The sequence below is a fragment of the Melanerpes formicivorus genome, unplaced genomic scaffold, assembly GCF_026170545.1.
Source record: "Melanerpes formicivorus ecotype bairdi unplaced genomic scaffold, bMelFor1.0.p_v2 SCAF_41, whole genome shotgun sequence".
Lineage (NCBI taxonomy): Eukaryota > Metazoa > Chordata > Aves > Piciformes > Picidae > Melanerpes > Melanerpes formicivorus.
Window position 1 is genome coordinate 626,220 of NW_027142393.1, and position 13,889 is coordinate 640,108.

At 48.4% G+C, this 13,889-nt stretch overlaps 1 protein-coding gene across 1 annotated transcript in view; it reads right to left on the reverse strand.

The window, feature by feature from the left end:
- Nucleotides 1–9: 9 nt before the first annotated feature.
- Nucleotides 10–13,889, reverse strand: part of KIF5C (kinesin family member 5C) — a 114,999-nt gene continuing 101,119 nt past the window's right edge. The window contains exons 24-26 of the mRNA XM_068158683.1: nt 12,317–12,533; nt 11,231–11,344; nt 10–2,019 (exon numbers count right to left, since the gene is read on the reverse strand). Of these exons, the coding sequence (XP_068014784.1) occupies nt 11,238–11,344; nt 12,317–12,533 (324 nt within the window). The 3' untranslated portion in view covers nt 10–2,019; nt 11,231–11,237. The remainder of the gene's footprint in view (nt 2,020–11,230; nt 11,345–12,316; nt 12,534–13,889) is intronic.

The window sequence follows — 13,889 nt, forward strand, 5'->3', positions numbered from 1 at the left end:
AGAGAAAGAGAGAAAGAGAGAAAGAGAGAAAGAGAGAAAGAGAGAAAGAGAGAAAGAGAGAAAGAGAGAAAGAGAGAAAGAAAGAAAGAAAGAAAGAAAGAAAGAAAGAAAGAAAGAAAGAAAGAAAATGAGAGAAGGAAAGAAAGAGAGAGAGAAAGAAAGAAAGAAAGAGAAAGCAAAGGAAGAAAGCAAAGGAAGAAAAGAAAAGAGAAAACTTTGGAAAATACAAAATAAATACATGCAAATTTGCAAGTTCATTAAATAGTTTTCTTGGTTTTAGCAAAATGCTTCCCCAAAATAGTGCAACATTAAAAAAATAAACCCAAAACACAGCAGTTAAATTAAGTCTGACTTGACTTTGCAACAGCCTACATTATTTCAGTAGAAAACAAATCATCATCATAATAATAATAAATAAATACCCGAGGTCAATTCACCACCTTTCCAAAGGCTCTACGTGAGCTAAGTAGTTCTACCTCTACTAACACACACCTCCAGAAATTAAACAAAATCCTTAAGAATCCATCTCAAGTAAGAGCCAATGTCTGCAAAACAAGACCAGAGGGCTGTGCTCGGCCCTAACCTTCCCAGAGTCGGCGCTCGGTGAAGCCGGCGTCGCGCTGCACATCCGAGCGAGGAGGAGAGATGTGGCACAGAAGCGGTAGGCAGGGAGGAGGAAGGAGCAGGTCCCGCTGCCAAAGGAATGAATTCCAGCACGATTCCAGTGCCCCCTTGCTGAGAAGATGGAAACTTCCTGTCTGGCATGAAAGATCCAAGACAGGCGAGCGCTCTGGTCCTCACCTCCGTGCAGAAGCGTCCCTAGGGCGTTCTTTCCCTGGCAATATGCTCTCCACCTCCTAACCAATGGATTCCCAAATCTGCTCTGCAAAGGACAGATCGAGTGGACAACTCTCACCTCCCTTTGGATTCTCTCCATTGAACTTTTTTTCCAGTAGGGGCCTGGGTTTTGGGGGGGATTCTTTGTATTTGTTGTTTCTTTGTTCTGGTAGGGGACTGTTCACACCTGCCTCTGAATTCCAGGGCAGACAGATTGGGGCTTGCCAAAGGCATGCGGGAAGGGGAAAGGGTTGGCTGGGGAGGGGGGAGAGGGGGGATGCTTGTCAGCTCTTCCAAGACAAGATTTCCACAGCATTCTGAAAGCCTTCAAAACTCCATACAGAACAATAAACACATGGCTAGCCATCACACTCCAGGAAAACCCACCACTGTGGGGAGGACTACAAGCAGATCAGATTTTAGCTTTAAGATAGGTCACACAGATATATTCATGTCACTACCAAAACTTCAAAACCTAGAGCTAGACTAACAGATTTCTCTGCATCCCATTTTGATCTTTACCAGATACTGCAATCAAGGGGATTCTATACAGTCCAAGGAGAAGAGCTTTTTTTTTTGTTCTTCTCTCCTTTTTCCCTCCTCATCAGGACATTACAAATGGTTCTTTGGGGAAATTTACCTCTGAAAATGTAAGCAGTTAAAATTAAAGCATATAGCAGCACATTTCCATCCCCTAAAAATATAAAACAATATGTATATTATACAGTAAATCAGTCATGACAGAGCACAATCACCTGCCTTTGGTGGCACTTGGTCATTGAGGAATCAATTCTTGGATGCCAGCAGTCAGGGTTTACTGCTTTGCAACAGAGGACTCCGAGAGAAGCATCAATCAGAGCGCAGAAGCCCCAACCTAACGAGCGCCAAAGGGGTCAAACGCGGTCGGTGAGAGATCCGGAGCGGCAGACTTGCTATCGGTACTTAGATGGTTAATGTTAAATACATTGTACAAGTATCTGTAGAAGAGTTGAGCTGGACACCTCTGTACACCTGGAGATCCTACGAAGCTCAAAAGACCTGGGACCAGTGCATTGCAGATGGCTGGAGGAAGCGCAGGAGGAACGGGACGTGGGTCGGGTCGAAGAAGGGGCAGCGGGGAGGGGAGGAAAAAAAGAAACTAGTGACTTAATGACAGTCCTTAACATGCTAAGTGGAGTTGACCTGTCAAAAGAGAGCAAGAAAGGTAACGAGAATTAGTGGATGTTGGAGATTAGGAAGCAGACATGCAAATCATAGAATAGGTTGGAAGGGACCTCAGTGATCATCTAATTCCAATGCCCCTGCCATGGGCAGGGACACCTTCTACTAGAGCAGCTCACTCAAGGCCTTGAGCAGCACCTCCAGGGAGGGGGAAAAGGACCTTAAAGATCATCCAGTTCCAACCCTTCTGGCATGGGCAGGGACACCTTCCACCAGCCCAGCTTGCTCAAGGCCTTATCCAGCCTGGCCTTGAACACTTCCAGGGATGAGGCATCCACAACCTCCCTGGGCAACCTGTTCCAGTGTCTCACCACCCTCACTCTAAAGAATTTCTTCTTAATCTCCAGTGCAAATCTCCTCTCTTCCACGTTAAAGCCATTGCCCCTCAGCCTACAACTGTGCTAAACCACTCCTAAATCAACAGATATCCACACTTCACAGACATGTGGCAAGCAAAGAGCCACCATAGGAGTGACAAAATGAATCATGTAAAGCACCATTCTAGTCATCCATCAATTTGGGGCCTCAGTTATTAAGTCCTCGAGAAGAATTCTGTCACATCTATCTTTAGTTCCCTGGCCATGAACTGGCAGAGTTGTAACAAACTGTCTCCTACAAAATTCAGTGTATGCCATCTGCTTTGCCTGAACACATCCCTGAGCACTAAGCTTAGTGGTTTTTTCCCCCCCTGTCATCTCTCTGTTCCTTTAATGGCATTTTTCTCTCCACTGGTCAGCACCTGGAGATGCTGAAGAGCAGATGTGTACATATCTTAAACCACAAGTAATGGAACTAATGGCAGCTGAGTTTGGAAACTTACTATAAAATAAAGGGATGATAAAATACAAATTCACAACAACCACAGAAGTGTTTCAGATGGAAAAGACCTCTAAGATCATCCAGTCCAACCTTCTACCCGACACCTCCATGACCACTACACCATGTCCCAAAGTGCCATGGCCACAGGTTTCTAGAGCGTTTCCAGGGATGGTGACTCCACCACCTCCCTGGGCAGCCTGTTCCAGTGCCTGACCACTCTTGCAGCAAAAGAATTGCTCCTCATCTCTAACCCACACCTCCCCTGGCACAATTTCAGGCCATTTCCTCTCATTCTATCACCTGATACTAGGGAGAAGAGACTAACCCCCACCTCATTCTGACCTCCTTTCAGTGGCTGTAGAGAGCAATGAGGTCTCCCCTCAGCCTCCTCTCCTCCAGACTGAACAATGGCATTTAACAAGTCCCAGTGCCAGTTGCTGCACTTTGGCCATGGCAACCCCATGCAGAGCTACAGGCTGGGGTCAGAGTGGCTGAGAGCTCCCAAACAGAGAGGGACCTGGGGGTGCTGATCGACAGCCGCCTAAACATGAGCCAGCAGTGTGCCCAGGTGGCCAAGAGGGCCAATGGCATCCTGGTCTGCATTAGGAATAGTGTGGCCAGCAGGAGCAGGGAAGTCATTGTGCCCCTGTACTCTGCTTTGGTTAGGCCACACCTTGAGTACTGTGTCCAGTTCTGGGCTCCTCAGTTTAAGAAGGACATCGAAACACTTGAAGGTGTCCAGAGAAGGGCAACAAGGCTGGGGAGAGACCTTGAGCACAGCCCTGTGAGGAGAGGCTGAGGGAGCTGGGGTTGCTTAGCCTGGAGAAGAGAAGGCTCAGGGGAGACCTCATTGCTCTCTACAACTACCTGAAAAGTGGTTGTAGCCAGGAAGGGGTTGGTCTCTTCTCCCAGGCAACCAGCACCAGAACAAGAGGACACAGTCTCAAGCTGTGCCAGGGGAGGTTTAGACTCGAGGTGAGGAGAAAGTTCTTCACCGAGAGAGTTGTTCATCATTGGAATGTGCTGCCCAGGGAGGTGGTGGAGTCACCATCCCTGGAGGTGTTGAAGAGGGGATTGGACGTGGCAGTTGGTGCCATGGTCTAGTCATGAGGTCTGTGGTGACAGGTTGGACTCCATGATCTTTGAGGTCTCTTCCAACCTTGGTGATACTGTGAGACTGTGAACCTCAATTCCCTCAGCTGCTCAGGCCCAGAATGGTTTGACTTGGAAGGGACCTTTAAAGGTCATCTAGTCCAATCCCTCTGGAGTTCCACATGTCTCCTGACAGAAGGATACTTTCCTGATACACACACACAAATAAATACCTAACCCAAGTATTTACAGAAATGTATTGGAATATTTTGTGCCCAATGTCCTCATGATACATAAGTTTTAAATATTATCATTGTATAAAACATAAATACAAGTGATACATAGAATGGCTTAGGTTGGAAGGAACCCCAGAGATCATCCACTCCAACCCCACTGCCATGGGCACGGACAGCTCTCAACAGCTCTCAGCTGCTCAAGGCCTCATCCAACCTGCCCTTGAACACTCCCAGGGAGGAGGCATCCACAACCTCCCTGGGCAGCCTGTTCCAGAGTCTCACCACCCTCATATTGAAGAACTTCCTCCTAAGATCCAGTCTAACCCCGCTCTCTTCAGCTTCAAACTCTTTCCCCCTGTCCTGTCTCTAGACACCCTCTGCAACCTTCCTGTAGGATCCCTTCAGGTATTGGAATGTTGGTCTAGGGTCCCTTCAGAGACTTCTCCAGGCTGAACACCCCCAGCTCCCTCAGCCTATCCTCATAGCAGAGGTTCTCCAGCCCTTGGGTCATCTTTGTGGCCCTCCTCTGGACTCACTCCCAACAGTTCTGTGTCTTCTGCTGGGGACACCAGAAAGTAAAGGGGCAGAATCACCTCTCTGGACCTGCTGGCCACGCTCCTCTTGATGCAGACATATGGGATGGAATGGGCTGCCCGAGGAGGTGGTGGAGTCACCATCACTGGAGGTGTTCAGGAGGAGACTTGATGGGGTGCTTGGTGCCATGGTTTAGTTGATCAGGTGGTGTTGGATGATAGGTTGGACATGATCATCTTGAAAGTCTCTTCCAACCTGGTCTGGTCTGGTCTGGTCTATCCTATTCTATTCTATTCTATATTTCTCACTAATTTCAAAGTCATTCCACCCAGAAGCAAAGTCCAAGGCACATCCCCCAGCACAAAGCTGATTTTAAGTTGATTAGAAGATATTTGAAAAGCAGACTTTGTGGGTGTGAATCTCCACCTCCCATATCAGTTGCCTCACACGTTTTGAGCTCAGCTACTACAAAAACCAGCCTTACAGAGATGTTTTCCTCCTCTATAGTTAAAAACCCCCAAATCTCATCCATCTTCAACTTCTATATATAAATAAATAAATAAGGGATGCATGAGTGTTTTAAAATTTACCCTAAATTAAGGCTGGCAGCTGTGGTTAGCTCCTAATTATCAGCCTTACTAAAAACCTTCAAGGAAAGCAGGAGGGTTATTAATTTCTGCATCTCCCTGGCCAGATTAACTATGGTCTGGCTAGATTAAAGGAAGCCATTCATCTTCCTGAGGGATGAGGAGGTGCTGGGAACATACCAGAGGCTTTAGGATAAGGATGCAGAGAGCAGAGCCTGTTTGCACAGCGTGTTTCACAAGTCCAGAGCCCAGTCCAAGTTGCTTTAATGATTCAGGAGGTCGTGAGGGAGCCTCAGTGCAGCTGTTGGCATATCTGCACGTCAGTCCTTTCCTTCTCTTGTGAAATGGGGGATTAGACAAGTTGGAGCGAATATTATCAGGGCAGGACAGGCAGATAACCAGCTTCCTTCAGATAGGAAACACAAAAGCACGCTCATCATCAAGGCTTCTGGCATTGGTCTGCCTGCCCAAGGCATCCAGGAAGCACCTGAGCATCCCCAGTGTGCCCAGTTTACTCACAGGTCTGCCAGGAGCAGCAGCTGAGTCACTGAGAGAGGTGTTGAAAAAATGGTGACAGCAAAGCCAAAGGTTGCAGACAGCACCTGAAGTGCTGTCCATCAAAGCCTCTCAGGTGTGGAATATTATCATCCATGCTTTCTCTGAGCACCAAGCTTAGCTGTCCCCCAGCTCTGCTAGTTACAGAATGCTATCAGAGAACTGCGAAGCGGGGTGTGTGGAAGGGACCTCTGGAGATCATCCAGTCCAATCCCCCTGCAATAGCAGGGGCACCCACAGCAGCTTGAAAAGGATGACAAAAGCAGGGCTACTCACAGCAGCTTGAACAGCATCACAACAGCCAGGCAGGTTTGGAAGCTCTCCAGAGAAGGAGACTCCACAACCTCCCTGGGCAGCCTGCTCCAGGGCTCCAGCACCCTCACAACAAAGAAGTTTCTCCTCATCTTCATATGGAACTTCCTGGGTTCCAGTTTGTGCCCTTAAACTCTTGTCCTGGTGCTGAGCACCACTGACATTAGTCTGGCCCCAGCCTCTTGACTCCCCCACCTTTTAGCTCCTGCTGAGCATTGCTCAGATACCCTCCCAGGCTGCCCTTCTCCCAGCTCAACAGCCCCAGGGCTCTCAGCCTTTCCTCCTCATAGAGATGCTGCAGTCTCCTCAGCATCTTTGTAGCCTCCACTGGACTCTCTCCAGTAACTCTGTCTCTCTTGAACTGGGGAGCCCAGAACTGGACAGAATACAGCAGATGTGGCCTCACCAGAGCAGAGTGGAAGGTGGGGAGAAGCTCACTCAACCTGCTGGCCCCTCTGTTTCCCATGTGCAGGACCAGGTTAGGTCCAAGGTGTAATCAAAGCAGACTCAAAGATGATCTCTGCTCCATCTTACATCATGAGCTACAGAAGTGCAGCACCACTGTGGTTGTGGGTACCTTTAGAAAGTATTCCCATGGAGAGCTTGAAAGTTGACAGCATGTGCTCCGTAGCTGACCAGTTTCAAAAGCATCTGCAGCATAGACAGAGTGAGGAATTGTCTCTAAGAGATCTGCAGACACTCCTTGGCCTCCTGAGTCTCCCATGAAGCCAACTACTGCCAGTTAGCAATTTCAGGGCCACATTTTATTAACACCCACATTCCTCCTTTCCCATCTGCTGCTGTTACTCATCAAAGGCTACGCGTTCTGGGGTGGAAATCATCTCCTTACATCATACACATTGGCAGCGTGGCCCAAACTGGGCCATGGCTCAGCTTTGTCCTGAGGAACCTCCCAGTCTTGCCCAGCTCTGCAGAGGAAATGAGCTTGATCAAACCAGCAAAAGCAATCCAGGCTGCTGGGTCAATAAATCATCCCCACTGACCAGTTTAACAGCAGAAAGTGTCTGTTATCTTAGCTGTGAATGATGAATGAGCCAAAGATAAATCACCCCTCATCCTGGTACAAGATCTTCGTTCCAGACAGTGGGTTTGGCACTTGACAGCAGACATAGGGATAGAAACCCCACCTTTAACTTACTGCTGTTAAATGAATAAGAAAGACAATTCTGTTCCAGTTCTGATGGTACAGAAGTGTGCACAGTGCAGCCCTACAGAGCACAGAGATGTTGCCATGATCTTATGGAAATCATCTGTATCAAATGTTCCCTGCACAAGCAGTATCTTTACTAACACCCTTACTCAGGGTTTCATCCAACCAGCTCAGAATTCAGATTGCTCTGATACTCCCAAGATCTTTTGGCAGCCAAACAGTTGCAGTTTGCCAATTATCTTCTTACTCAAAGGACCAATATTGGTGAGAACTGACCTTCTCTCATCACTGCTCACTCCTAGGCATCTTTCTCCAAGGCATCTTTCTAGATGTGTGCAAAAAAACCCTAGAAACTGACTGAGTTGGATGTTAGGAAGAATTCCTTTACTGCAAGAGTGGTCAGGCACTGGAACAGGCTGCCCTGGGAGGTGGTGGAGCCACCATCCCTGGAGGCATTCAAGAAACCTGTGGCCATGGCACTTTGGGACATGGTGTAGTGGTCACGGAGCTGTTGGGTAGAAGGTTGGATTTGATGATCTTAGAGGTCTTTTCCAATCTGAATGATTCTATGAGTTTGAAAAACAATTACAAAGCCAACAATATGAAGCAGTAACAATCATAGAACAAAATCACAAAATATCTTGAGGTGGAAGGGACCCATAAGGGGCATTGAGTCCACCTCCCAAGACATTTGAAACTGTTCCTGTACATACAATGCATGATGCCCTGGACCTTAGACTCCCATCTCAAACAGTAAGGAAAGCAGATCAATGAAAAACATAAAAGAGCTTTACTGGCAGTGAGGAAAAACCCCACATACACATTTTACATGGCTTCATTCCAACCACTGGGAAAAGACACCAAGCCCCACCTGGCTCCAACTTCCTTCCAGGGAGTTTTAGAGAGCAAGGAGGTCACCCCCTCAGCTTTCTCTTCTCCAGACTTCTCCAGTTCCCTCAGCTGCCCCTCACAAGACTTGTGCTCTAGACCTTTCACCACTTTTGTTGCCTTTCTCTGGACAAGCTCCAGCCCTTCAATGTCTTTCAATGTCAATGTCATGAGTGGCCCCCAAACCAATGACAGTATTTGAGTGCTGACTTCAGGGCAACCTTTGCTTCTTCACTTGACATGTGCCTATACCCAATGTGTGGCCTGGTTGAGTGACAGCTTCACAGCAGATTGTATGTTAAAGGCTCTCCCAGTTGAGGCAAGTAGCAGCCCTTTTTACCCCACAGAGCAGCTCTTCTGCTAGATGCTTGGAAAGATCTGACATGCCCCTGCGTCCCACTCTTCCCTCTGCCCTTGCGCAGAGGTGGAACGCAGTGCAATAGACAGACAGAGGCTGTAAGGCTTGTGAGATGGAAAAACCAATTTCACTTCAGGAGGAGCTAATGCACAGAAACCACCTAGCAAAGACTTGCCCTAATTCATCCACAGCGAAAATATGTTGCTTGTAGCTACAGGGCTGATGGAAAACACAATGCAGAGAAACAATCTGCACAACACAATAACAGCTTGAGCGCGACGTGATGGATGGTTTGCATGCATGCATGACACAAAACATTCTCCAAATAAAAGGAAAAGAGAAGGGGGAGAAAGGAAAAAAGGAGCCAAGAATGTTAAGTGCCTAAAGGAAACCACATACTATCAGAAGAGAGTCATAAGACAAAATTAATCCCCAAGGAGGGAAAAATGCCAAACTTGGAGGGACGACTTAACACTCCACTGGCTGCTTTTCACAGCCAGTCACCACCACCCAAACCTCAGTGGAAAGTTATCATCTAAAATACCAGCAGATGTTAAAATATCTCTGAAATAATGAGTGCTTCAAGAAATAAAGCTGAGGGAAGGGTACATGAAGCAGTTTCATGACAACAGAACTGTGACCAGCAGGACAGGGGAGGTGATTCTGCCCCTCTGCTCTCGTGAGACCCCACCCAGAGCACTGCATCCAGTTCTGGTGACCCCCAACCCAAGAAGGACATGGAACTGCTGGAGCAAGTCCAGAGGAGGCCATGAAGATGATCAGAGACCTGGAGAATCTCCCCTATGGGCACAGGCTGGGAATGCTGGGGCTGTTCAGGCTGGAGAAGAGAAAGCTCAGGAAAGACCTTACAGTGACCTTTCAGTACCTGAGGAGGGCCTACAAGAAAGCTGGGAAGGGACTTTTGACAAGGGCTTGTAGTGATAGGATGAGAGGCAATGGATTTGAGCTGGAAGAGGGAAGATTGAGACTGGAGATTGGGAAGAAATTCTTTCCAGTGAGGGTGGTGAGACACTGGAACAGGTTGCCCTGGGAGGCTGTGGATGCCTCCTCCATGAAAGTTCCAAGGTCAGGTTGGATGAGGCCTTGGGCAAGCTGGGCTAGTGGAGGGTGTCCTGACCATGGCAGGGGGTTGGAACCAGATGATCCCTTCCAACCCAACCCATTCTATGAACCTATGACAACGTGCAGTTCATCTTCCCAGGATGACATTTTTGCTTAGGAGAAACCCTTAAACCCTTGCAAGATTGACTTTTTTTTTCCCCCCTCCGTGAAGAGAACCAAATAAGAGCACAAACCCAACAGAAACCCACATAAAATTTGCTAAATTGTGACACTCCAATTTGGAGAGCTCTGTGCTGCTGCCCCTCAGGGCTGTTCTACCCTGTGCTGGGTTACACCTGTCCTGGGGAGAGGGATGTGAGAGCCCTGCTTCCCCCGGGGGACAAAAGAAACCTGATCCAGGTGAACAGAGAGGGACTTGGTTTCCCCCTCCCAGGAGGAGGTCTGTTCCACTCCCCCTTCCTGTCCAGCAAGCCTATAAAGAGGAGGACACTGCTGCTATTTTCTCTCTCTCTCTTCTGCCTCGCCTGCTCAAGGGGACCAACAGCTGCAGCCAGGCTCCTGATTCTTCCACGTGGTCAGGCCTGACCTCTGCCTACTGCACCCACGCTTCTCTAAAGGACTGAAATCCACGCACAGCCAGGGAAAGACAAGTTCAAGTTCAGTACTCCTAAGGTTGGAAGGGACCTCAAAGATCATCGAGTCCAACCTGTCACCACAGACCTCATGACTAGAGTAGGGAGGACACTACTGCCCACTGCAGGCTTGAACTCACAGCCCTCCCACTAAGGGTCTCATGCACTACCAACTGAGCCACCTGAGGGGGGTTAACAAGACAAGACCATCCAGGCTTGGTTTTGTGCATTTTCCTATTTGTCCTTATTCCTTACCCTTGTAAACCCTCTCTGTTACTGCTACACACGTATATTTTGTTAAAAAATTTACTTCTCCTACTTCCAAACCGACTCCAGGTTATTTTGGGTAGATTTATCTCCTTTGCTTTTCCCCTACCCTTTTTTTTTCCTCCTTTCTCTCCTTTCTCCTTATCAGGGAAAAGGAAGGGGAGGGTGGCGGGGGAGAAATTCTCAGTTTGCTACCATCTGAGCTCTTAAACTCCATTTAAGGCTCAAAGCACTACACAGCCCTGTCCTGGGCTGGAATATCACAGCATGGAAACATATTTGTGTTACAGAAAGCAGAACATGCCATTGGCAGAAGGAGCCTCTCCGGCTCTATTTTTATGACACAAGTTTCACACCTCGACATGTGAACGTCAGTACAGATTTACCAGAGCAGTTGAGTTTATTAAAGCTAGGTTTAAGTGATAAGTCATTAAAAGAAAAACCTCTCAGCAGCAGCTTGCAAAGCATTTAACAAGACACTCCTCAAGTTCCACTACCGAGCTATCACGGTGCAGTTATCAGCCAACAACTCCTACTACAACCAGAAACAAAATACTCTGTGTGTTGTAGAACGAGGCTGCAATGGAAGGAGACTGGGTGAGCAGTGAGAGGAAATGAGTAAGTGACTCTGGACTTACTTCTCATCTATTTGGTGTTGTGGTAGTAGCTGGAGTTTGACATCCCTCCCCCTCGGATGGCGTGGACAGCCGTTGGAGAAGACGCTGGGTAATGACCGGGGCGGATAGGCTTGGCTGCAGAGTAAGAGGAGAGAACCAAAAAGGACATTCAGCTTTCACACAAGGTTTTCTACCTCACCTTCTCCCCTAGCTTCCAAACAAAGAGCTGTGCTTGGCAGAGCAGTCTGTAATCCAGCTCTGCAGAACACAGCATTCCCTTACCTCAGCCAACAACAAATTCATCCATTTGCTGCTTCTGGCGGAGCTGCTCAACCATCCCATGCATGCCCCTCACTGACTGTCTACACAACAGAGGGAAGTCATGACCCACTTGGTGGGCAGTGATGCACTTTCTGTGTCCAATTTGACTGCTTATATCATTCCAGAAGACGCTGGGGCAAAGCTGCCAAGGGCTTTCCACAGGAGGTAGCACACAGCAGGAAATGTTGTGCACCGCCTAATTCTCTCTCGGGTTTTAAGACACCACTATTGGCATCACCATCCACGACATCATCCTTCTACCTCTGGAAGAGCAACAACTCATTTCCAAAATTGCCTTCTCTCAGACACCTTTAGGTTGGGCACACACACATTCACATGGCAGCCCCCAAAATGCACCGAGCCTCTGAAGAGTTTAGACTCTGCACAGGCCAAATTAAATCACAAGGAGGAGTAATCAAGGAGAAAGAGGGGAAGGGACAAGGTCCAGAAAGGCAAGGGAAGAATGAAAGCAAGGAGAGTACGTGGGGGAGGAGGAAGAAAGTGAGAGACTAATTTAAAGAGACAAGTTTTCAGGTCACTAGAAGGGCACACAAGCCCCACTATGCCATTTATTTAGGGACTGGAATCGCACTCCTTGATTACTTTAAACTTTAGGTGGGGCAGAAAAAGGGAAGCCTTTGAAGAGTGCTGTGCAGCAGAGGAGAAGCAGCCCCTGCGGGGTGCCCTGCGCTGCTGCTTTCAAAGCTGGCTCTGCTCACAGACGAGCAAGCAGCCCAGCCATGAAGCATGTGAGCAGCCACTAAGCCTTTAGCTCCATGTCCTTACCGATTTGAGCAGAGTGTGCTCTCCGTGCCATGTTTTTGGCTCTCACGGCCTCCTTAATGCGATCCACCTCCTGCTGGTAGCGCTTGCGGTCCCGCATGGCGTTCTCCTTGGCCTCCTTCAGTGCACTCTCCAGGGCCTTAACTCTCTCTGCCGTAGCTCGAAGTCGTTTCTCCAGCTTAGGAAGCTCGCAACGAAGATCTGCATTATCACGTACCAGCTGGCAGGAAGGCAATGGCAGAAACGGCCCCTGAGAAACCTTGCTGCATTCAACACACTGCCACAGATCTCGTCCTGAAGGACAAGGCCTGCTAGCCCAGTTCAAGAGGGGCAGGGATCTACTTGAGAGTGTCCAACAGAGGGCACCCAGGACGATGAAGGGACTGCAGCACTGTCTTACGAGGAAAGGCTCAGAGACCATGGGCTATATAGGCTGGAGAGGAGAAGACTGAGAGGAGATCTAATAAATGTCTATAAATATCTGAGAGCTAGGTGCCAGGAAGGAAGGGACAGTCTCTGCTCACTTGTGCCCTGGGATAGGACAAGGGGCAATGGATATAAACTCCAGCACAGGAGCTTCCACCTCAATATGAAGAACTTCTTCACTGTGAGGGTCACAGAGCACTGGAACAGGCTGCCCAGAGAGTTTGTGGGGTCTCTGTCTCTGGAGACTTTCAAGCCCTGTCTGGATGCATTCCTGTATGACCTGTGCTGGATTCTTTGGTCCTGCTCTGGCAAGGGGGTTGGACTTGATGATCTTCAGAGGTCCCTTCCAACCCCTAACATCCTGTGATCTGGAGATGATGAATGTCCAGTGCTTATGGCATGCTCACCTGCTTGTTTCCTCTCAAGCACATCATGAAAGCCCAAAATCCCAGCATGGTGGGGATTGGAAGGGACCTCTGGAGATCATCCAACCCTGACAATTCTGTGATTCTGTGATTTTGCCTCCAACTATCTTCTGAGACGTGGACTCCTAGTTGGTTTTGAGTAAATATAAGCTAATGAGAGCTATAAAAATCCATATCCCACACCCCCAGCAGATGTGTGAACTGAGTGCTGAAAAGGCAAACCAGGAAAAAGAAAACCACTCCCAATGTGTCCCAATTTCTACATTCAGAAAGTAGGTCTCTAAACCATCTGTTCCCTGGGACTCTTCAAACGCTGCACCTCAGCGGATGCAGGTCACGGTCCGGCACTGCTCGCTGCTCCGGCACTCCCCAGGAATAAACAAAGCAGATCTCAGAGGGGTTTGTGCCTCACTAACAACAGCTGCAGAGAGCTGTGCTGGAGAATGCTATGTCACCATTCACAAATGAAATCAGAAGGGATTTTGTGCTGCACACCTGGGACACGGCTCAGAAACACTGATATCTGACAAGAGGCTGGGTGAAGGAAGCAGAGAATCACACAACTGCTTGGGTTGGGAAAGCCCTCTAAGATCACCCAGTCCAACCATCAACCCAGCACCACCATGGCCATTAAACCATGTCCCAAAGTGCCATGGCCACAGGTTTCTTGAACACCTTGAGGGTTGATGACTCCACCACCTCCCTGGGCAGCCTGTTTCAGTGCC